This window comes from Rhincodon typus, chromosome 5, assembly GCF_021869965.1.
Source record: "Rhincodon typus isolate 14 chromosome 5, sRhiTyp1.1, whole genome shotgun sequence".
NCBI classification, from domain to species: domain Eukaryota; kingdom Metazoa; phylum Chordata; class Chondrichthyes; order Orectolobiformes; family Rhincodontidae; genus Rhincodon; species Rhincodon typus.
The window spans coordinates 20,158,779-20,183,426 of NC_063336.1; the positions used below are offsets into that span (position 1 = coordinate 20,158,779).

The 24,648-nt window shown below is 40.7% G+C and overlaps 1 protein-coding gene across 1 annotated transcript in view; it reads right to left on the reverse strand.

The window, feature by feature from the left end:
- The window catches only part of LOC109926952 (L-cysteine desulfhydrase-like), an 89,713-nt gene that overhangs the window by 50,208 nt on the left and 14,857 nt on the right, over positions 1–24,648 (reverse strand). Inside the window, exons 3-7 of the mRNA XM_048596808.1 lie at positions 20,787–20,903; positions 20,082–20,147; positions 14,593–14,692; positions 14,334–14,450; positions 10,553–10,647 (exon numbers count right to left, since the gene is read on the reverse strand). Coding sequence (XP_048452765.1) covers positions 10,553–10,647; positions 14,334–14,450; positions 14,593–14,692; positions 20,082–20,147; positions 20,787–20,903 — 495 coding nt within the window. The remainder of the gene's footprint in view (positions 1–10,552; positions 10,648–14,333; positions 14,451–14,592; positions 14,693–20,081; positions 20,148–20,786; positions 20,904–24,648) is intronic.

The following is a 24,648-nucleotide window of genomic DNA, read 5'->3' on the forward strand; positions in this document are numbered from 1 at the left end:
GTTCACAGTGTTCATATTTCCAAAAAATAATTGTTTCAATAGGTCCAACCACCTGGAAAATATTTCCTTTGTGTATCTTATGTCAATTCATAGTAAAAGCCCTGGAGAGGGGACAGTGGAGGTTTGAAACAAAAACAGAAAATACTGTAGAAACTAAGCAGATCCGGCAGTATATGTGAATTTTTCCAGCACTTCCAGTTTTTATTTTAAATTTAGACTGAGTGACAGCTCTATGCATATGAGGGCGCTGAGAGAAGATGGTGCCACTATCCTTGCAGAGCACAGGAGATCACTGAATATCTTCCTGCACTGTTTGCTGTTCCTTTAGTGCAGGCTGCTGCCACTGACCCACGTTGCTATCTCTACTTAGGCAGATCAGTCTAATGGGATGGCCTCCTGATGCCATCCTGCAGGAAGAAAAGATGTTTCTGACAGTGAAGTCATCTAATAGCATCCACAGAACAGTAAACCAGGGGGCCATCAAAGCCTTCTTGGCTGGCATTTCTGGAATAACCACTACAGGCTAAGGAGAAGCTAGCGGTCTGCAGCATGAAAGTGCTTTTAAATTTGGTGCCAGAACTTTCCAGTCTGGAAGGTGCCACCATTTTCGGCTTGCTATGCAATTTGCTAAGTAACTTTCACAATATCATGTCTGTATGGATTTTGAACTGAAGAGTAAGCATTCACCTGAAATGACTTGCCTTAGGAAGTGGTGGATTTGACACCATCCAACACACTCAATATCATGCTTTAACTTTAAAATGAAAAATTTCAGCAATTTCATCATTGTGTTGTTAAAGCCACATAGCCAATTTCCCACTAGCAGCATTATGACAATGACCAGATAATCTGTCTTTATAACGTTAAATAGATGTGATGTTAATGGAATAAGCAGTCATCCATCTAGCACAATGAATAAAAGAAACTGTTATAGAACATGAGTCATACCCTCGGTATGTTCCAAACAGCTTCACCACCAAAGAAATGCTTTTGAAGGCGGATCAATATTGCTTTTGCAGACACATGTGGCAGACAGTTTTCACAGAGTGAGGAAATCAGACAAGTCAACAGAAGGACACAGCAAATCTCCGTTATTGTTGATAGAGCCCTCAGGCTTGCTCCATTTCAGGTTGTCCTGAATGTGGTTACAACTCCAATGTCCTGTCTGGCCCCCGTAACATTTTACTGTCTATTAAGGATTTATCTAACTCAGTCTAGAACGTATTCTATCACTCAGCTTTCTTTAGCTATTCATATCCTATGGTTGGAAATTATCCCCTTACAATTAAAGAGGAGTGGATAGGTTTATGGCTGTCCTTGAAATTGATCTGTTTGACAAGGCTTTTGTTAAATATCTCCATTTACAATTGTTGTGAAGAGGAGGTCGATACCTCTCTGATAATTAAAAGTGAAACACCCAGAGAAGCTCACCTCGCCTCACCTCGTAATCTGTTAAAGGCAGCGTGAAAAGTGGTATAATCTGCCTCTCACCCCCAGTGCGCTATAAAGGAGTGGTTAAGTGAAAGAAATCCTTGATACTCACTTTATAAGCAACAAGTAACAATTTATTTATCTAACTCTAACAGTGAACAAATTAACAGAACCACTAACAAACCAAACAATTCCCCCCTAAATTATGAACTATTCCCGAATAAAACAAAGTTCTAATGGTATGCTATTCCAATAAATTCAAGTCACATTTATAGAAACCAAAGTAATAAGAAACAAATAAAGTAAAACTTAGTCTCTTGAAATTACAGCCAGGATAAGTCTTCCAGAATGTTCTTTGCCTTCTCCACTGTGTTCCATTCAGTAACACCCTCCTCCATTGAACTCATGTCTGGAATATTAGCTAAGAGTGCTGTAGTACCTTTATTTAGAAGGTGTTTACCCTGAGAGTTTAGAGATTTCTGTGAGAGCCAGTGATTGTTTCTTTTATAGCTGAGAGTTGTTCTCTTGGCTGATGACAGTTGACTCTCAATGATTTTCAAATGCCCTCTTCTTTTATACCCTCTATGACCTATTAATTTCTTACAATAGGATTGGTCTTAGGTTGTCAACGTCATCAGATTAAAATTTAATTGGGTTTTGGTATCTAGGACCTGGTTTAAATTAATTGCTTTGCCTGCTAACACTAAAGCCTTCTGATACAATGTTTCAATTTTAAGAACTCTGTGCATCTACTGCTGTCTGCAGACATTTTTTTAATCTTCCAAGAAAAACCTTATTTAAAGGGGCCATGCACTCTTCCTCTTATCATTTTACAAACATCAAATACTCTAACTTCGCAACACCTCCCCCCTTAAGAAAACAACGAACCATCATTATGAAAAGATGGTTTCATTTTTTTTCTCTAAATCTTAATGCCATGATTACTAGATCCATACATCATTAATGTAAAGTTACACAATTCATATTCATTCTATATATACTTATAACATTGAACACTACTGTTTATATCTTACACACACATTTTCTTCTAAACCCGCAATAACTCATCCACAATAACATTCCCATGACCCGCAATATGTACAATCTGCAAATTAAATGCTTGTAACATAAGACTCCAACAAAATAATCTGGTGTTCTTATCTTTAAATCTTTCCAAAAATGTCAAAAGGTTGTGATCAGTGTACACAACCGTCTCTGATACACTGTTTCCAACATAAACATTAAAATCTAGTAAGGCCAGTACCAAACTCAATAACTCTTTTTCAACGGTTGAATATTTTCTCTTGAGCTTCTTTGAAAAATAACCGATTGGCCTTTCAATTCTACAATCACCCCCCTGTAACAACGCAGCTCCAACCCCTACATCACTTGCATCGATAGTGACATAGAACATATAACAGTACAGCACAGTACAGGTCCTTTGGCCCACGATGCTGTGCCGACCTATTATCCTACTAAGATCAATCTACCCTATACACCCTACATTTTACTATCCTCCATGTGCCTGTCCAAGAGTCGCTTAAAAGTCTCTAAAGTATCTGACTCCGCTACCACTGCCAGCAGCGCATTCCACATGCCCACCACTCTTTGTGTGAAAAGGTTTCAAGAAGTTTGGCATGGCTAAAACTGGTGCAGTGGTAAATTCTCAAATGCCTCCTCTGTCCACCAAAATTTTGCATTCTTCTTTAACAATTCCGTCAAAAGTGCCCCCACACTACTCAAGTTTGATACAAATTTCCTGAAGAATCTGCTCAGTCTCAAAAATCATAGCACTTCCTTCTTCGAGGATGGTCTTGGAAATACCTCAATGGCCTTCGTCTTCACGTTCCTTGATGCCATCCGTCTGTGCCCGATGTTGTGCCCTAAGAACGTCATTTCCACCTTCGCGAATTCTGTCTTTGCCAAATTTATGACCGACTTTGTCTTCTGTAGTTTCTCAAAGAGCTCTGCCAAATGCACCATGTAATCTTTTCACAAAAGGCTAAAGATCACTAAGTCATCTACATAGATGGCACAATTAGTCAATCCTGCCACAATTCTAATGATAAGTCTTTGAAATGTGGCTGGGGTGCTCTTCATTCCAAATGGGATTACTTTAAATTGGTATAGCCCATGTGGAGTTACAAAAGCAGAAACTTTCTTTACTCTTTCCGACAAAGGTACTTGCCAGTAACCACAAAGTAAGTCCAACTTTGTGAATGTAAGAGGCTTGTCCAACTTCTTCCACACAATCTTCCAGCCTTGGAATTGGGTATGAGTCTGATTTAGTCATGGAGTTGACCTTCTGATAATCCAGGCAGAATTACTGAGTACCGTCAGATTTGGGAACCAACACGATTGGCGAACTCCACTTGCTGTGACCCGGCTCCATAATGTCTTCTTGGAGCATTGCTTCCACTAAGTTATGTGCCTGTGTTGCTTTGGGAGGATTAAGCCTGTACGGGGTTGTTTATCGGAACTGCATTCCCCACATCGACCCCATGTACTATGGCATTAATCCTCCCCATTCTACTTTTGCATATGTCTTCATAGTGCTGCAATAAGCCTTTCAATTCAGTTCTCTGTTCCTGAGACAAATAGCTTACTACCTTATCCAACTCTTTCAGGACTTCCTCATTATTCAATTTATTCTGATGCACATCAAAATCATCTGGATTTGATGCCTCGCTCTGAGGGACAGTAATTAATACTGGTTTCTCCAGTTTCCTTTCTCTGTCATATAAGGTTTCAGCACTATCACAGGACATACCTGATAAATTTTTTTCCTATCTGGCATCTTTATCAAATAATTCACCTGACTTAACTTCTTTTCAATCTGATAGGGATCATTAAACCTTGCTTTGAAGGGATCTCCTACCACTGATAACAACACCAATACTTTATCCCCACAGGCAAATGTACGAATTTTAGATTTGTTATCTGCTTCTTGCTTCATTATGTACTGTGCCATCTTCAAATGTTGTCCAGCTAATTCACCGACTCTAATTAATCTTTTTCTCACCTCAGATACATAATCCAATTGTGAAATCTCTAACTTTGGACCTATCAACTTTTCCTTAATTAATTTTAAAGGCCCTCTTATTTCATGTCTGAAGATCAATTCAAATGGAGTAAACTAAGTTGATTTATTTGGAGGCATCCCTAATAGCAAATAAAATAAATGGGATACCCTTATCCCAATCATTTGGGTAATCCTTGCAATAAACCTTCAGCATGGTCTTTAGGGTTTGATGCCACCTTTCCAATGCTCCCTGGGATTCAGGGTGGTACGCACTGGATGTAAAGTGTTGGACGCTTCAACTATCCATGACCTCCTTAAACAGTTTGGCAGTAAATTTGGACCTTTGGTCTGATTGAATCTCCCTGGGTAGTCCATAACAGGCAAAGAAAGCAAGCAACTCCTACTCAACCTTCTTTGCCTTGACATTCCAAATGGAATTGCCTCCAGAAGTTTGGTAGACACATCCATTAGGATTAACAAATACTGGTTCCCATTTTTGGTTTTAGGAAGGGGACCTACACAATCATAGCCCGCATGAAAAGTTCTTCAAATGCAGGAATTGGCATCAAAGGCGCTGGTTTTATTACTGCCTGTGGCTTTTCTACCATTTAACACGTATAACAGGTACGGCAGAATTCAACCACATCTTTATATAATCCAAGCCAACAGAAACGCTTATGTATCTTAGCATGAGTCTTCATCACTCATAGATGACCTCCTACAGGCAATTCGTGTGCTACCTGCAATACTTCCTATCTGTATGCTACAGGCAATCTAGTGAAATTCCCCCCATTTCTCCTCTGCACTAACCTGCCAAAGTCTCCGTTTCCGTCTTAAGATTTTATCCTTAAGGTAATTCTGGATTACATTCTGCTTTCTTTTCTGAGTATGCTTTATGATATAAATCTTTTGATGTCTAATCTTTTTGTTATAACTCCATTAGTCTTTCAGAACTAAACACCTCTGCCTGATCCTCTACCTGCTTAGATTCTTCCCTTACCATTTTATCAAACAGGGTGTCAGCTAACTGGACCTCAACTCCTTCATCTTTCTCTTTGGTTTTCCCTTCTTGCTTTAACTTATGACTGGGATCTTGACATCACAGAGTTTGGAAAAATTCCAGGGTATTTTTCTTTTAACTCTCCAGTTCCCTGGTTTTCTTTCAGCTTCTCCATTACAATGGACATTGCTCTTACCTTTGATCTGGGTAGGTCATTTCCAAGAACAAACTGTATTCCTAGAATAGACACGCTTTCAATCACTCCCACTGTCACTTCCCCAGTCTTGATTGGACTTTCCAGCCTTATCTTACACAGGGGAACACTAAATCACTCTCCATTTATTCTACAGATTATCACTCTCTCAGGTAACATTTCAGAAGGAGTGCAAATACTTTCATCTCTTACTATTACAGACTGACTAGTTCCCATATCTCTCAATATTTTAACTTCTTTACCTTCTCCCACTGTTCTTCCTGAGTAAGCCTTATCCACAGAAGTGAAGTCTTTGAAAAGATCAGGCACTGTCTTACTATCCAGCCGATGCCGAGGCAGTGCAACCTCCTGCAGCTCCTCACCTTCTCTTGGGATTTCCTTCGCTACTTCAACTAATCCCACTGGTTTAGCATCTTTTACCACATCCTTCTTCCCAGTGCCTCTCTTAATCCACCTTTATGTGTCCCCTCTATTACAGTGGAAACACCTGAGGCCTTATGCCTCTTTTTCACCGTCTTGGGTTTCTTTTTCCTCATGTGGTAAATTGTTCCCAGTGTGATCTCTTTTTTGTTTTTCATTGATGGATCTCCCTTTTTCCCAATTTCTATCCCTCACAGAAGAAACTGATGTCAGAAGCTAGATTTCAATTAATGCACTAATGAGTATTCATCCGCTATCTCTGCAGCTCTTCTCGCTGTTCTAACTTTCTGTTCCTCAGCATGAGTTCTTATCACTTCTGGAAGTGAGTTTTTAAACTCCTCCAGCAGAATAATGTCTCTAAGATCCTCATGTGTCTTTTCTATCTTTAATGATCTCACCCATCTATCGAAATTGCTATGTTTAATTCTTTCAAATTCTTTCCTGGATTGGTGCAGGGACCTCAGCTATTCATAATATATATTAATGATTTGGATGAGGGAACAAAATGTAACATCTCCAAGTTTGCAGTTGATACCAAGTTGGGTGGGAGGGTAAACTGCGATGAGGATGCGAAGATCCTTCAGCATGATCTGAACAGGTTGGGTGAGTGGGCAAATCAATGACAGATACAGTATAATTTGGATAAATGTGAGGTTATTCACTTCGGAAGCAAAAACAAGAAGGCAGATTACTACCTGAATGGCTGTAAATTGGGAGAGGGGAGTGTGCAGCAGGACCTGAGAGTCCTTGTGCACCAGTTGCTGAAGGTAAGCATGCAGTAAAGAAGGCAAATGGTATGTTGGCCTTCAATGCAAGAGCAGGGATGTGTTGTTGCAGTTGTACAGGGTCTTGGTGAGACCACACCTGGAAAACTGTGTGCAGTTTTGGTATCCTTTTCTGAGGAAGGATGCTCTTGCTCTCGAGGGAGTACAGCGAAGGTTTATCAGGCTGATTTCGGGGATGGAGGGACTGACTAGGTTGGGATTGTTTTTACTAGAGTTCACACGAATGAGGGGGGAGTCTCATAGAGACTTATAAAATTTTAACAGGACTGGACAGGGTAGGTGCAGGAAGGATGTTTCCGATGGTGGGTGTGTCCAGAACCAGGGGTCACAGTGTGAAGATTCGGGGTAGACGATTTAGGAAGGAGATAAGGAGACATTTCTTCACCTGAAGAGTGGTGAGCCTGTGGAATTCATTACCATAGAAAGCAGTTGATGTCAAAACATTGAATGTATTCAAGAGACGACGAGATATAGCACTTGGGGTGAATGGGATCAAGTTTATGGACAGAAAGCAGGATTAGGCTATTGAGTTGGATGATCAGCCATAATCGTGAAGAATGGCGGAGTAGGCTCAAAGGGCTGAATGGCTTCCTCCTGCTCCTATCTTCTACGTTTCCATGTTTCCTTATATTTCTGAACCATTGTCTATATGATTCTGGTACCAATTCATAGGCACTCAAAATAGCCTGTTTTACTTCTTCATATTCTTATGACACTTCATCTGACAGCACTGCAAAAACCTCACTAGCCCTACCTATCAACTTGGTCTGAATTAACATCACCCACATCGTCTCTTACCAGTTTATCTGGTTAGCCAACTTCTCAAGGGAAATGAAAAAGGCTTCTACATCTTTTTCTCAACAAATTTTGGTAATGTTTTGACATATTTGTATATATCCCTATCAGATTTTTGGCCACGATAGGTCTGCTCATCATCGTTAAGCCTATCTTCTACCTTCATTTCCATCACTTTAAGTTGGCTATCCTGTTTAATTTGCAAATTCCAAATTTCAAACTCTCTTTTTCTTTTTCTCTTTCCTCTGCATATAACTGTAATTCAAACAATTCCCTTTCCTGTTCAAGCTGCTTCAATTGCATTTGAATTCTAGCCATTTCCAAAGATTCTGATGGCCTTTCCAGCAAATTTAAATGTCGAGCTGATGCTATAATTACCTCTTCTTTTCTCACACACAAAAGCAACTCTTCTTTTATACCCTCAATGACCTATTAATGTCTTACAATAGGATTGGTCCTAGGTTGTCAACATCATCAGATTTAAATTTAATTGGGTTTTGGTATCTAGGGCCTCGTTTAAATTAATTGGCTAAACTCAAAAACCTGTTGCCTTGGTAAAAATGCTGCTTTGCCTGCTAACACTATAGCCTTCTGATACAATATTTCAATTTCAAGAGCTCTCTGTGCATCTGCTGCTGCCTGCAGACATTTTTTCTTAATCCCCAGGCTTTTAAAAAAATACATCATCATTTAAAGGGACCATGCACTCTTTCCCTTCTATCATTTTACAAACATGAAATACTCTACCCAACTTTGCAACACAATTCAGCACGTATATTTTTCTTTATTCTACCCAAATGATTCTGGGAAGGCAATGCAATCCCCAATTAAGAATTACAATATATATTGGTAAATAACCCAGTACCAAAAAAACAACAAAACTGTACCAAGCCTGTGAATCGGAAAAATTAACCCAACATGATGAGATCTTAAGCCAAGGTCCTTGTCTGCCCTCTCAAGTGATAAAATATCCTATTGCACTACTTCAAAGAAAAACCGGGAAGTGCCTGGTCAGTGTTAATCCTTCAAACAACCACAGATGGTGGGTCCTGCCCTTGGAATTTGTCTTTCTTTATGAAATATTTCTATTCTGTGTATGCTAAATAACCCGTTAATTATGTGCTTCCGTATCGCTATTGACCTATTTCTTAACATAATATGGCACTTCACTTTAGCTAGCTCTGCTTTCATACACTTACAATTGCCTTTACTTAAGTTTAAAATACTAGTCTTAGACCCAGTCTTCTCTCCCTCAAACTCAATTCAAAATTCAATCATATTATGATTGCTGCTACAAAGGTGCATTTCCATGGAGATATTTAATTAATCCTTTCTCTTGAACAATACCAGGTCTAGCATAGCTTCATCTAAGATGTGCTGTCCTAAGGAACTATCCCAAAGACATTCTACGAACTCCTCACCTTGGCTACCTTTGCCTACCTGATTTTTTCAGTTTAAAATTCCCTATGATTAACATTGTACCCTTCTGACAGGCTGCTGATTTTCTTTTCCTTTATACTCCAGCCTACTTGTGTGGTTACTGCTAGGAGACTCACACACCATTCCCACAAGTGACTCCTTGCCTTTATTATTTCTCATCTTTATCCAAACTTTCTACATCCTGGTTTCCTGAACTTGGGTCATCCCTGTCTGTTAAGCTAATACCATTACTAATGAACACAGTCCTCTCTCAACCTTTTCCTACCTTCCTGTTCTCCTAAATACCATTCAATATTTAGTTTCCACTCAATGTTATCCTGCAACCATTTCTCAACAATAGCCGTCACATCATATTATTTGTGTTGTCAGTTCATCTGTTTTGTTACATGCTACATGTGTTAAAATACAGATACTTTCTACTTCCCTAGTTATGCGGCTCATTAGAACAGTCCCAGCACAGTTCAGGTTTAGACCATTTCAAGGCACAGCCCCAACTTTCCCTTGTATTGGTGCCAAGACCTCTCAAACCAGAATCCACTTCTACCAAATCAGTCCCTGTGCCACATATTCATTCCTTAGATCTTAAAAGTCCTATGCATTTTGCATCTGGCTTGTTAAAAGTCCAGATATTATTACCTTTGAGGTTTTGCTCTTTAATTTTCTGCCTAGCTCCTTATACTGATTTTGAAAAATCTCTTTCCTTGTCCTGCCTATGCTGTTGAACCTTCATGGACCACCACATGGGTCATCCCCTTACCACTTGAAGTTCCTCTCCTGCCTTATACAGATGTCCCTGGCATTGGGCAGGTAACAAAGTCTTCTTGATTTTTGCTCTTTCCTGCAAAGAATTGTGTCAATCCCCCTTCACTCTATGCCCTACGATCATTACATTTCCTTTTTGCTCCTGCCACTAGAATGGCTTCCTGTACCATGGTTATATGGTAAGTTAGCTCATTGGTCAGTTAGCTCATTGGGTCTGCAGACCCATTCTCATCTGAACAAGATGAAAGAACTTCAAAGCCATTGGACAATTGCAAAGACCCTATACTCCTGATGTTTGGGGCCCTTTACAGCTCCAGCTTCAGCCATACTTCCCTGTCCCTGACCACGGATCAAATCAGAAGACCCTGTGCTAAGGGATGTGGCCACTACCTGTTACAAAATATTCAGGTTCTTATCCTCTCTCTGATCTGTCACAGTGTGTGTAGCTCAACCTCTTGCTCAGAAACTCTCAGCTAAAGCTCATCAGGGCTCAGACACTTACCCTTCTTATGGGCCTTCTTGTGGCACAGTGGTAATGTCCCTACTGAGACTGAGAGGCCTGTGTAATAACAACTCTCAACGGGCTGATTAGAAAAAAAAATGGTTACTTAAGATCAGTTTGCTCTGGATTGCACTGGTATCCAGGAAATATTGCTCGTGTCATTTTAGTCTGATGACAGCACCTGACTAGGTCCAAATAGTGGAAATTCCAGACTTTCCTCTTGCAATGTCACTCCTCGTTCATCACAAACTTGTTTAAGAAGCTTTTTCACAGCACCTACAGAGGCCAAAAGAGATTTGCTAAGTAGTCAAAAGAATGGAAATGAGGCATACATTACCGGAAGCAGGACAACAAATACCATCATACATTGTTGGATTTGTGCTTGTCAATTTAACCACAATGATATTTTGCATTAGAAGTTGAAATCAGAGAGAATAACTCTTTGCAATGGGGAGAAACGGTAATCTGGGACCTAAATAAAGAGGACAAACAACTACACGTGTATTTTAAAAATGAAATTTCAGGACTGTGAAAGTAGCAGCACAAAGACTGAGAAAGTGATACCATTTGAAGTGAGTGAATTTAATATCAAACTAGGTATGGAAAGAAAAGTAAAGAGGATGCATTTGATTAAGTGTGAGAGGAGAAGATGGAAAGGACAGGTAAAGAATAATCATTTTCTTTAAGATTTTGTTTTTTTAAAAATCCCAATTAATTAAAATTCAAATGAATGAGAGTGCATACTTGTAATTATACGTTTTAGTTCCAGACAGCATGTTTGCACAAATGAAATTTATTATTTTTTAACTGAATTTTTAGACTGAAATGGATAAATGCTAAATCTCTGAGATGAGTTTGGTTTGAATCAACCATGCAAGTACAGTAACATCATATTCCAGTGGAGACAGACAATGGGCTGAATCTTACATTATCTTGGTTGTGTCATTTTAGATGTGTTTCATAGAGTGTTTGTCTTTGTAAGGCTGCAAGTTTTTTTACACTATCATCTCAAATCTGCTTCATTAACTACCTACCCTGCTCCTATGATACCCCTGTCATTCGATGCTAGCCTGATTTTATCACTTACTGTAGCCAGAAGAACTTGCCATTGCTGGGATATCCCTGGAATAAATTGGCATCTCTTGTGCCAGCACCAACTTGGACCCTTAGCTGTGCACCCAGTCCACTATTGGCAGTCTGGAGTTGCCCTTCACAGTCAACACAGTGGCACAGCAGCCATAACCCAACATTTCTCACATCACAGAGGTAAAATCTCTTTGCACATACGACATCCCAATTGCTGTTTAAGCACAATGCCATTAGTCTCACCCTTATGTTCAGGACAAATGATGGACCACTGGTCGGAAAACAAATACAAACAGAATTTACAGTTGATTGAAATATCCATTTTCCATTCAGGAGCCAATCAGGGATTTGTCAGGCAGGGAACTTCCTTCAGTCACTCTCAGCCCCCACTAGCCTCTTGTACTACCAATTCTACACGAGTTCTGCGCTGCCTACTCCCTTCCCAGAACATTGCCATGCCCACCAATTTCAGCCTACAATAGAGAAGGAGGAGTCTGGACAAGTGGATGACACTTGGAGGATTGTTTAGCCCAAGGCAGGAGAGGATCCAGTGGTGTCTGCAATCAGGGATGTCATCCACATGCACAGGGAAAACGGGGGTGGTAGACAGATATGTTGGATACAATGGCCCTCATTGCCCAATGCTGCAGGGATGCAGCTAATCACATGACCATCTGTCTGCCTCCATTGGCAGGTTGGCAAGGGTGTCATGGAACACCAGATCCAGCACCCTTACAGTACGCTGGAGAAGCGCACACATCTGTACTCCATCGTTCCAGTCATTGGTCCATATGCACTCTGTGCAGTTGCACCCATTTTCTTTACTGAATTTTCTTTACTTTCAATTTTCACCAGGATAGAAAGCCTCTAGCCTCAACCTCTATGTATCATTGAAGCTCTCTCAATTCAAATCCCCTTTCTTACAGCCCTTCCTGTAAAATTTGCATCTTTGCATCTCCCCAGGTCCCCACCCAATCCATCTACCAGAGGCTCCACCTGCTGCCTTTTCCTCCAGCCCCTGGCATTTGAGGTGAGCATGTCTGAGGGAGTCAGACACTAGGCTCCCCACCTCTGTCCCCACAGGTAGCCAAGGCACTCTTGACTACGAATAAACTCCCCTTTCCCATCAATGTTTTACCCTATCCTCCCTCAAAAATACTGTTGCACCCTCTTCTCAATTGTCATCCTCCCTTCCCAGCCAGCCTGTAGTCCTGAATCCCTATGAATAAATTCCCAAAATTCCTTTGAGGGGCCTTACACCCCATTCCCCTTAGTTTCTGAATAAAACTAAACAGATTGAGCATGCCCCTTAGGGCAGTTTTGGACAAGAAGTGCCCAGACCCCTGACTGATGGCTATACATCTCCCAAACAGCATTAGCCCTATCTTCCTGGTCTGGCCACTATGGAGTCACAGAACTGGCTGTGACTAATCCCTGGGCTGCAAAGGGACTGACCCCCTTACCAACATCACCCCAACCGGATGCTTGACTGTGGCCAATACCCTGGACTGGTATCAGTGGCTGCCCTAACTTGCTGCGCTGACTGATAGGTGCTTCCATGGACTTCATTGAGGTCTACTCCCCTAAGATTTTGAGACATGGCTGCTTGTCTGTTGCACATGCAGCATGCTCGCACATAACCTGCTGGTACCTGGTGTGAGACTGAAGTAGCAACGTGGCTTACAAATAGACATATCCCCCCTTGACTGAGGACTGATGACCAGCATGACAAGATACCTGGTTGTGTAACTGTGCTAATTGGCACAACAAGGCAAGCTGTGACCATGCAGGTTGACACTATGAGAGTGAGCTAATTAGATAACCTTGGACAAGAAGTGCCCAGAACCTGACTGTTGGCTGCACATCTCCCTAACTGCATTAGCCTGACCTCTCCAGACTGGACACTGTGGAACATAAGAATCTAAGCAAGCAACCTTGAAATGCAGCCTGGTCCAATCTGTGACCTGAGTGTCTGTCTATGCATGCAAAGTATCCTTACAACAGCCTTTCAATGCTGGTTGATGGTGCACCCTGCAAGGGACATTTGTGCAAAGCGGCATGGAAATGAATTGGATACGTTTGTCTTGGTCATCATGGCTTGGCAAATATTGGATGCCAATGTCCATGACAACGGGTGCATGCAATGTGCCTTGAGATGTTGTTTGGTGCGGAGCAACTTTGAGGCTGGACGCAGCCAGCAGTGAGTTGAAATCGCTGGGTACCGGCTCTGACTTCCATGTCAAGAATTCTCAGCATCAGGCTTCTCTGGCACATTTGATAATATAGGAAACTGAATATTAATGAGGGAAGTTGTGGCTTCATTAAGGCATTTAATAAGCTATAAACCCCTTAATTGGTAACTTGGAGCTACCTGGTGAGAAACTTGCCTCACTACTTGGCAAATGCACAAAAGAGGCAGCAAATTGCTCCTATGTTAAGATGGGCCTTGCTGGACCTCTCACCCAATTCTGCTACAAATCTCACCCATAGCCCACCTCAGACAGGCCCCTATAAAATTCCACCCTTTTATCTTCCAACTGAATAACTCTTTCATAACCTTCTCTTAGTTTCTTCTCTCATAGATCTACGATCAGACTATATACACAATCCTTAAGATTTTGACATTAACCCCCGAGTCTCTTGAATCCTACTCAATAACATGATATGCACAATGAACGAGAAAATTCACTAGTGGTCTTGACTCTCTCCTTGACAGTCCAATGGCGGCTCACTAAAGTCCTTACAAATGCAACCAGAAATTTTCTGGAGAATCACTGAACTGACAAAGAATTTTACCGTCAATAAAAGGACAAATTAAACTTTGTTTTTAATGAAAGAACATCAAAAGGAACCACTGCAAAACAGAGCGTACATACCATAGGTCACATTTAACATGAATACTGTGTCTCCCGGTTTCAGAACCTGACTTTTTATAACGCAGTTCATTGCCATGGTAACATTTGGTATCAGCACTAAGTCAGTGGGCGAGCAACCTGAAATACAGCAAAAATAACCTGTAACAGATTTAAACAGTTAAAATAAATTGTGTCAAAAATATCAAATCAGTGCAAGACAAAAATAAAGGCATTTTGCAATATATGAGACAGAGTAAAAAACAAAGGCAACATTTCATACCCACAAACTCAGCTAATCGCTTGGTAACAAATACCAGATGAGGAAACAGTTCTCTGTCATAAAACCGCAATGGCTGTTGTTCAATATACACCTGCCATTTCTGTTGAAGAATTTAAAAGAGTTAAGTGACTTTTGTTCTTTTGAATGCTGTAATAGTTTAAAACAAAGATATGCAAAATCTGAATTAAAAACAGGAAATGCTGGACAGTCAGCAGGTCTTGCAGCATTCATATAGAGAGAAAGAGTAAATGTCTCAATAAACAGAATTGGGAAAATTTAGAGTTCCAATAGGTATTAAACAAGCACAGAGGCAAGGAAAGCAAATAGAGGAGAAATGGCATGATGATATGAATTGTTAGGTACATGAGTGTGAACCAGCTGCTCCAGTGCTGCTTTACAATTATCACTGGTGAAAATTATTTTCTTTTGATGGTCACTGACATACAGAATAGACGCAGAATAACTCCACTATTTTTTACAACATTGTTTTTTGTTAATGATCGTTCTGTAAAGAGTTTTGGGTATTAATTGTATACGAATTATGTTTAATTGTAAATAGGTGGCTGCATTCATTGGGATTTCATTTGAACATATGGATTAGGATCAGGATTATGTCATTCAACACGGAAGAGAGCTCCAAAGGCTTGTGACCATCTTAGAGATAAAAATCTATCTAAAATGGGCAACCCATTGTTTTTATACCGTGATTCCTGATTCTAGATTTTCTGACAAGAGGAAGCATCCCTTTTACATGCACCCCACCATGACATCTCGAGTTCCTATACGATTCAATTACATCACATCTTACTCTTCTGAACTCCAGCAAATAGGAGCATAGAGTCATACAGCATGGAAACAAACCCTTCGGTCCAACCAGTCCACACCATCAACATTCCCAAACTAAACCAGTCCCACCTGCTTGGGTTTGGCCTATATCCCTCCAAACTTATCCTATTCATGAACTTACCCAAATGTCTTTTAATCATTGTTACTGTATCTGCATCCATCACTTCGTCTGGCAGTTCATTCCACACACAAACTACTCTCCGTGTTAAAAAGTTGCCCCTAATGTCCTTTTTAAATCTTTCTTCTCCCACTGTAAAAATATGTCCCCTAGTTTTGAACTCCCCCACCCTTGGGAAAAGACCCTTGTCATTCACTTTATCTATACCCCTCATTATTTTATAAACCTCATCAAGGTCACCCCTCAACCTCATACGCTCCAGTGGAAAAAGTCACAACCTTTCCAGTTTATTTCTATATCGGATTCTTGGCAACATCTGGGTAAATCTTTTCTAAACCCTCTCCAGTTTAATAATATTCTTCCTATAACAGGGCAACCAAAACTGCACAACTCATTCACACTCCAGGTATTAGACTAGTCCTGTTTCACTCCTTTCTTCAATCTGAAACCGTTGTTAGTAGAGCCACTAAACTGTAATACAGGCGTGTATGGCAGGAGTAGAAGAGGCTATGGTACTTTAATGGACAACCAATTTTCCCCAAAATTTCACAGCCCTGCTCTGCTGGCAGCATTAAATGCCTTAGTGAGATCTGCAAAAGCAACATAAACTAACACCCATAACCTACTCCCTACACTTCTCTTGTAGCTGATATATAGAGAAGATTATTTCCACTGTAGATCTGTCAGTGCAGAAACTCAGTTTTTTTCTGAGTTACTCTCAGTTTCTTTAAACGGAATCCTAGGAAAGGCATTCCTAGGGACACCAAAGAGGGGAAAGGTTGTCTCCCCTTGTGGGAGAGTTAGGACCAGAGGGCATAATCTCAGAATACGCAGTTCTCTATTTAAGACAGAGATGAGGGAGAATTTCTTCTTTCAGGGGGTTCTGAATCTGTGGAATTCCTTACTGAAGAGGGCTTTTGAGGTTATATCCTTAAGTCTATCCAAGGCTAAGATACACAGATGTTTACTTAGTTAGGGAATCAAGGGTTATAGGGAGGAGGCAGGAAACTGGAGTTGAAGATTATCAGCTCAACCATGAGCTCAGTGAATGGCGGAGCAGACTCAATGGACTCAATAGCCTACCTCTGCTCCTAAGGCTTATGGTCTTATGCCCTTGTTTGTTGTGCTCTCTGCTGTCACTTTTGTGTACAGTGATGACTTTCGCATCAAGCATCTTCTGTGGAATTGGCTCTACCTTCCAGCACAAAAGGAAGCATAGGACTTCCCTTGTTTGAACAAGGTGGCATAGCAGGTATAAAGTACCTTTGGGGCAGGTAGAGGGGGATAGGGCACCATGAGGGAATGAAATGGCATGGGTTAACACGGATGGGGCATGGATTAGCATGTGCAGGTGGTACAGTCTGAGGGATGAGAACTGGAGTTTTGTTTAGGGTTGCATTTCTAAAAATGAAAGATACAGAGGCAAGCTTTGAATCCAGCCACACCAGCAGCCAGTTGCCTCCGCTCTTGGTCTGAGGTCCCCTGGCCCACCTCACAGAGAACCCTACCACCCCAGAATGAAAATCTGACCAGTATTTCTCTAGTCAAGTTTGCAAGACTGGGAAATGTCTCACATTTGCCTTCATGACCCAAATGTCTGGGCACAAGTTTTATTTAAATTTGTTCATGGGATGTGGTGTTGTTGGTTAGGCTAGCACTGCTTGCCCATCCCTAGGAGTCGGTGAATTACTTTCTTCAACAATAGCAATATCTTGGATGTAGGCACACCCTCATGCTGTTATGGAGTTCCAGGATTTTGACCCAATGATAGTGAAGGCCCACGTACCTAACCTGCAAATCTCTGAACACTATGGGGCAATTTTTCGCACAGTCAATCCACTTAACCTGCACATCTTTGGACTGTGGGAAGAAACCAGTGCACTCAGAGGAAACCCATGCAGACATAGAAAAAAACATGTAAACGCCACACAGTGTCGCTCATATTTAACCTGAAGTCGTGACACTTCACGAGGTCCAGAATCAATATTGAGGATTCCAAAGGAAACTTCTTCCTGACTGTATACCACTGTGCAGCTACCTCTGCTGGGTCTGTCTTGCCAGTGGGACAGGATATACGCAGAGATGATGATAGTGTGCCTGGGATATTGTCTGTCAGACAAGTGTGACTACAAGTCTACAAGGCACAATCAGGACTGTGATGAAATACTCCCTACTTGTCCAGATGAAAGCAGGTCCAGCAACACTCAAGAAGCTGGACATCACACAGGGAAAAGCAGCCCGCTTGATTGGAACTACCTCCACAAACAACCACTGCCTCCACCACTGATGTGCAGAAGTGGCAGTGTGTACCATCTGCAAGATGCACTGCAGAAATTCACCAAAACTCCTTAGACAGCATCCTCCAAACCCATGACCACAATCATTTGAAAGACAAAGGCAGTAACTACATGGGAACAACCACCATCTACCTGGATGTTCAACTACAAGCCTCTCACTATCCTGGCTCAGAAATATTCCTTTGTGTTACCAGGTTAAAATCCTACAATTCCGTCCCAAGGATCTACCTACAGCACATTGACTATAGTGATTCGAGAAGGCAGCTTACCACCACCTTCTCAAGGACAACTGGGGAAGAACATAAATACTGGCCCAATCAGTGATGCCACCTCCTGTAAGTGAATAAAAAATATTCACTTTCCAATTACCTTGTGCTTTTCATAACCTCCTTAATGATTCATTCAAACATCTTCCCCACATCAGATATCATCAACCTGCGCTACAGTCTCCTGCTTTCTACATTATGAACAGGGAAGATTTGGAAGAATATAGACCAAACAATGGCAAGTGAGACCGTTTTGGTTTGGGAACATGGTCGGTGTGGACTAGTTGGACCGAAGAGTCTGTTTTCATGCTGTATGACTCCCTATGATCTTCCCTTCTTCAACAGAGGAGTTACATTTTTACTTTCCAGCCTGATGACATGAACTCCACATTCTCACTCTCTAGAGAACCAACATTTACTTTGCTTACTCTCCTTTATTAAATACCTATAGAAACTCTTGTTATCCATTTATACATTTCTAACCAGCTTCCTCTCATGATCTAATTTCTTTCTCCCGATTGACAGTTTAGTCATTATCTGCCATTCTTTATATTCTGCATAATCATCTGATCTGCCAGTCATCTGTTCGCAAGTGCATGCTTTTTCATTAAGTTGATGCTCTCCTTAACTTCTTTAGTCAAATGTGGACAGTGGGTCCTCCCTTAGAATATTTCTTCACAGTAGGAATATTCTTATTCTAGTATTCTTAAATGCCTGCCATGTTTCTCGATTGATCTATTCCCTAGCCCGATATCACTGTTTACTTTAACTAGTCTCTTTCTCAAAAATTCAATCATATTGTAGTTGCTGCTATCTATTGCAGCCTTTACTTTGGGGTTATTAATTAATCTTGTCTGATTACACAATACCAAATCTAGTATCTCTCTAGTTGATTCTATAATGAATTCCTCTAAGAAACACTGTCAAAAGCTCCTTCTATTTGAACTGGAAACTTGTTGAGTAAGGAATTGTTACGGACCAGACCAAACCCCTCAAGGTAAATTAAGAAAATAGCCTAGATCCTAACATTTTTTAATTTAAAAATAAGTATAAGGTGTTACGTTCCAGATGCATTTTAATTGGCCAAACTACTTGACTTTAAGCAAAACATGCTTTATATTTACACTACAGTTAAAATACAGACAAAATAAAAACAAAAGAAAAGAATTGGCTCACTGCAATTCTATCGAAGTGCTTAACAAATAATAGATATATTAACTACTACTAATTAACAGTTCCAATACAGTAATATCCCATAAACACACCATTGGCAAAGGCAAATTCTGTAAAATAGATTGCCTCATATGCAATTACAGCAGCAAGAAGAGAACTCCAGCTTTTAGCTGTAACAGAGAGAGGAATAAGAGCTTCCATAGCCAGCTTCAAAACCCCAGGAACTGTATAAAGCTAAAACTAAAAATCCTGGTTCTGTGGAAGCTTGACCCCATCCATTCAGGTTACTTCTATTGTTCCAACTCTTAAAAAACCCAAGGCTTTACAAGCTGTTTACTTTATTGGTTTTTGAGCAGACCGCTTGTACCTTCGTCTCAACCTTTCTTCATAAAAAAAGGACAAAATACACCTCTTAAAGTCATAGCGTTGTCACAGAATTGAGCGCTCATAACAGGTTTAAATTAATCCATGTTATAGCTTACTCAGTATGAGTACGTGAATTGTCGTGACTTCAGTTTGTAAGTTAAGAGTTAACAGTATGCCACATGTTATGTAGTAGCTGTAAAGTATTTGAAATGTTTATTATATAACTACTTATTAGTATCATAATTAGCCTAATTGGTTTAGTGCAACACTGTAGCACTTACAACTGCTTCTTCCAAACAGCAATTAGGAAATATATAGCTACCTTCTACTCCAAATCCTCTCTACTCCCTGTAACCCACAAATAAAACAGGTTTCATTGCAACAACAACCATAATCTGTAGGCTAATATTATTGGGATCTCACCTGGGCAACATCTAGAGCATCTTTCAAAGTACAACCGAAAGCTCCGTGATTAATAAAAGTTGTCGCCTGTAATGAAAAATAATTACTGAACAATGTAGAATCCCTCTGCAGATAGTCAGTTTTATACCTCTTTGCCAGGTTATTTTTATCCCAAATATCTCATGCCAGCTCATTTTTACATTCTGCCCTCCATCCTTGACAATGTACCCCAGCAACAGAGGACTACGACTCAGTTGAAGAAAGAAAATGAGGGTGAAGACAGCCTGACAATGGCTACCATCCACTGAGTACAATGACCTGCTTTATCCCATCTGCCCTCAGGTTCTATGTAACTTGCCTTTGCATTCTTCTACTATCTGAAGAGCAGGGCAGGTCTGTCTTCCTGGTCACTTCCTTTCCTAACATCTCCAAACCAACATTAATGGGTGAATTCCCCATGGCAATACCGCTACCAATTAGAGATCATTTGCTAACCTATCAGCACTCTCCTCTCATGCAGTTTAAATGTTGGCTTTCCTCTTGAATTTTTAATCTTGCGAAATATCCCGTTGAGTGTTAGATGAAAAGTTTTGACATGATGTGTCTTTTTTACAGCAACAACAAAATAATTGGTCCATTCAGCAAAATTGCTAAAAGTACAAGGACAATTAGAAAAAAAAACTAGAAAAAACATTCAGTCTTTTGGCAAAAGTGCAGAAATCCTACCTCCTCAAGAAGGAAATGCTTTTTCCTCATCTCTTGACCAAATGGCGGTGTATTTCCATTTCCGTACAAAAATTGAGGTAGGTCAAATGGCAATGAAGGAGGGATGTAATTTCTTGTCTAAATAAAATAGAAGTTTAAAATTGTTCAACCTCTTGTAACTATGGATTCAGCTTCTGTATTTAATGCATCAGTGCATTTACGAGTGAATTGTACACTATTTGTCAGAATTAACCAATAAACTAAATTTTTCTATGAAAAGCATGGATCAACATGTCCAAACATTCAAAATGATCCACTGTGATAGGATTTGCCAAGTACAGGAAGTAACTGATACCCTTTGTAATCCTCTGCAAAGCCATCTTAAAAGGTTTCTACTGTTAGTATCTAACACATACATGCCTATTTTCACAAAGTCACACAAGTGAATGCAAGGTTCTTGAGCAACAGTTTATGCCTTCATTCTACACAGTCTGCAGTGTTTTGTTATTTACAAACATGCAGTAAGGTAAGGGTTGGCTCTTAGGGGATGAGGCATACTTGTTATTGCTTGAATGATCATCTTTGTGCACCATTAATAAAGCATCTACCTGCACCTAAAGTATATTGAGCACTTAATAAGCACGGTGAAACAGTGGCTCCACAGCCTCAATAAGTCAGGAAGCAGTCTGCTGACTAAACTACCAAATCTGCATTGCGTGCTATATATTGCAAAACCTGGCAGCTGATAGATGTATGAATTTGGAGCAGCAGCAGCAAGAGTCCTCCAAGGTGGAAAGGCAGAAATAATCTCAGCGACCTAAAGAGACCTCACCCACAAGCCTGTTGCAATCTGCTTGAGCCATTTGACAAACATTTGTAAACTAAATATATATTTTTGAAAGAAAAATGCGAGGTTCCTCTCACCATGTTCTCAGATCCATGAATATTTATTCTATAAATTACAGGCTAAAAATCTGTTTGCCCAATTTTTTGGCACAGGAGTCATGATTTGCGACCTGCCCACAGCTAGTTCTACTGAAGGCAGGTAGCACACAAAAGTTGGTGCCACCTTATATACCTGATCGTGGCAAAAGGCAGTGTGTTAGGTCCCTGCTCAACTGGAAGTTAAGCAAGATTGCATTAATAGCACGTAGTGTAGTCAGCTTTATGTTCTGAAAGATAGTCTGTCCTTCTCAAAGGGAAATTGCACAGAATTGCAGGAAGCTGCTGCTGAACACGATTGTTACAATGCTAAAAAAGTTGAATGTTATACCATGACAGGAAGAGAATACCATGGACATGGGTGGCATTAGAAACCTTTGTGGTAGAGTGGACAAGAAACTCTAAGATTTCGCAGGGTGGCTAGAAGGCCTTCAAGGGGGATGGGTCTGGGTGGGACGCTCTGAGGTTTGTTGTGGACTTGTTGGGCCAAAGGGCCTGTTTCCACACTCTAGGGATTCTATGACTGTTCTCAAAAAGGTCTGGTGGCCTAAGAAGTCAATCCCAAAAAAATCTGGACATTGCAACACCACAGCAAGATAATTAGGGGAGCAATGGCCTAATGGTATTATCACTGGACTGTTAATCCAGAGATCCAGGTAACGATCTGAGGATCTGGGTTCAAATCTGGGATTAAGAGTCAAATGAATCTTATTGTCGATTGTCACGAAAAACCCATCTGGTTCACTAATGTCCTTTGCCATCCTTACCTGGTTTGGCTGGTTGACTCTTAACTGCCATCTGGGCAATTAGGGATGGGCAATAAGTGTTGGCCTAGCCAGTGACACCCACATCCCATGTATGACTAAACAAATAAAGTCAAAATGCAAGAATGGTCAATGTCAGTGAATACATCTTTACATGATATTTCTGGTCCAAAGCTCCTCAAAGCACCATATCCCAATCAAACACACATTAGACCTTGTCAATCAAAATTCATGCTTAACATCCAAAAGCTCAACTTCACCCTCAAACACCTGCCAATGCTGTTATTATCATGTCATCAGATGACCCTCAATTTGAGTACTATATTTATTCAAGATCACAATTTTCTGCCATGCGTCTTTATTTATCTGAACAGCCAATTCTTGAACAATGAACCTTTGGGAACATGAGTCAGGGTGACCCACAGGATAGTGGGATCATACTCTGCATCTCACTATTTCCATATATCTTTAGTTGTTCAACTATTGCAGGCACCTCACCCAAACATATAACAACCTATTTACTGTCATTCTGCCCTCTCTCTTGAAGGACACAATAGAATAGGCTGGGGAAGAAAGAAACCTGTACTCTCTGAGCCCTGTAAAAAAGCTGGTTCTCAGCATCAGCAACCTTAAGGAGAGTTCAGCAAGAAACAGAGCCATGGCACTACAGGTGGCCCAGCTGTATGGGTGATGGGGGGTAATTTTAGTCTATGCTTAAATTGGAAGAATCAAATTGGTGATAGTGGTCTTGATGAGGCTCATAGAATATTTTCAAGATTGCTATGCGTCCAGTGCTGGAAAGTGGGACTAACGTATATTAGAGTCATAGAGGTATACAGCACAGAGACAGACCCTTCAGTCCAACTCATCCATGCGGACTAGATATCCTAAATGAATCTAGTCCCAGTTGCTAGCATTTGGCCCACATCCCTCAAATCCCTGCCTATTCATATACCCATCCAGATGCCTTTTAAATGTTGTAACTGGACCAGCCTCCACCACTACCTCTGGCAGCTCATTCCATACATGCACCACCCTCTGCAAGAAAAAGTTTTCATCTTAAACCTATGCCATATAGTTTTGGACTCACCTACCCTGGGGAAAAGACCATGTCTATTTATCCTATCCATGCCCCGCAGGATTTTATAAACTTCTCTGAGATCACCCTTCAGCCTCCAACATTCCAGGAAAAACAGCCCCAGTCTATTCAGCCTCTCCCCATAGTTTAAACCCTCCAACCCTGGCAACATCCTTGTAAATCTTTTCTGAACCCATTCAAGTTTCACAACATCCTTTCTATAGCAGGGAGATCAGAATTGCACGCAGTACTCCAATAGTGGCCTAACCAATTCTTGGCAGTACAAAACTTGATGGGCCAAAGGTCCACTTCTGTACTGTATGATGGTATGAGTCTATAACTCTATTCTAAATGCTGGAACAAACAACTATTCTATTACTATCTTATATTCTCCAAAATGGCTGTTGGAACAAAAAAAAGTGTTTAAAGCAGATATAACAAGGTGTAGAGCTGGATGAACACAGCAGGCCAAGCAGCATCAGAGGAGCAGGAAAGCTGACGTTTCGGGTCTAGACCCTTCCTCAGAATTGTTGGAGGTGGTCATTTGCAAAGTACTTGTACGACACAGAAGTTACTGGACACTTGCCAGCCAAAGCATGGATATTATCCAAGTCTTCCTGCATTTGGACCTGGATTGCTTTAGTATCTAAGGAATCATGCATTTTGTGAACATGGTACAGTTGTCAGTGAACAATTATCATTTCTGACCTTATGATGGATGGAAGGTCAAGAGCAAAGATGGTTGGGCTGAGGACACTAACCTGAGGAACTCTTGCACAGGTGTTCTTGAGGTGAGATGACAGATGTCCAACAACCACAACCATCTTCGTATGTGTTAGCTATGACTCAAACGGGTGAGGAGTTTCCCCTGATTACTGTTGCTAGGGTTCCTTTTCACCGCACTCTATCAAATACAGCCTTGATGTCAAGGGTCGTACCTTACCTCCTAGAATTCGGCCTTTTGTCCATGTTTGATCTAAGGCTGTAATGAAGTCAGGAGCTGAGTAGAATGTAAACTGAATGTCGGTGAGAAGGGTATTGCTGTGAAAGTGCTGTTTGATAGCACCATTGATGATGTCTTCCATCACTTTTTTTTTTT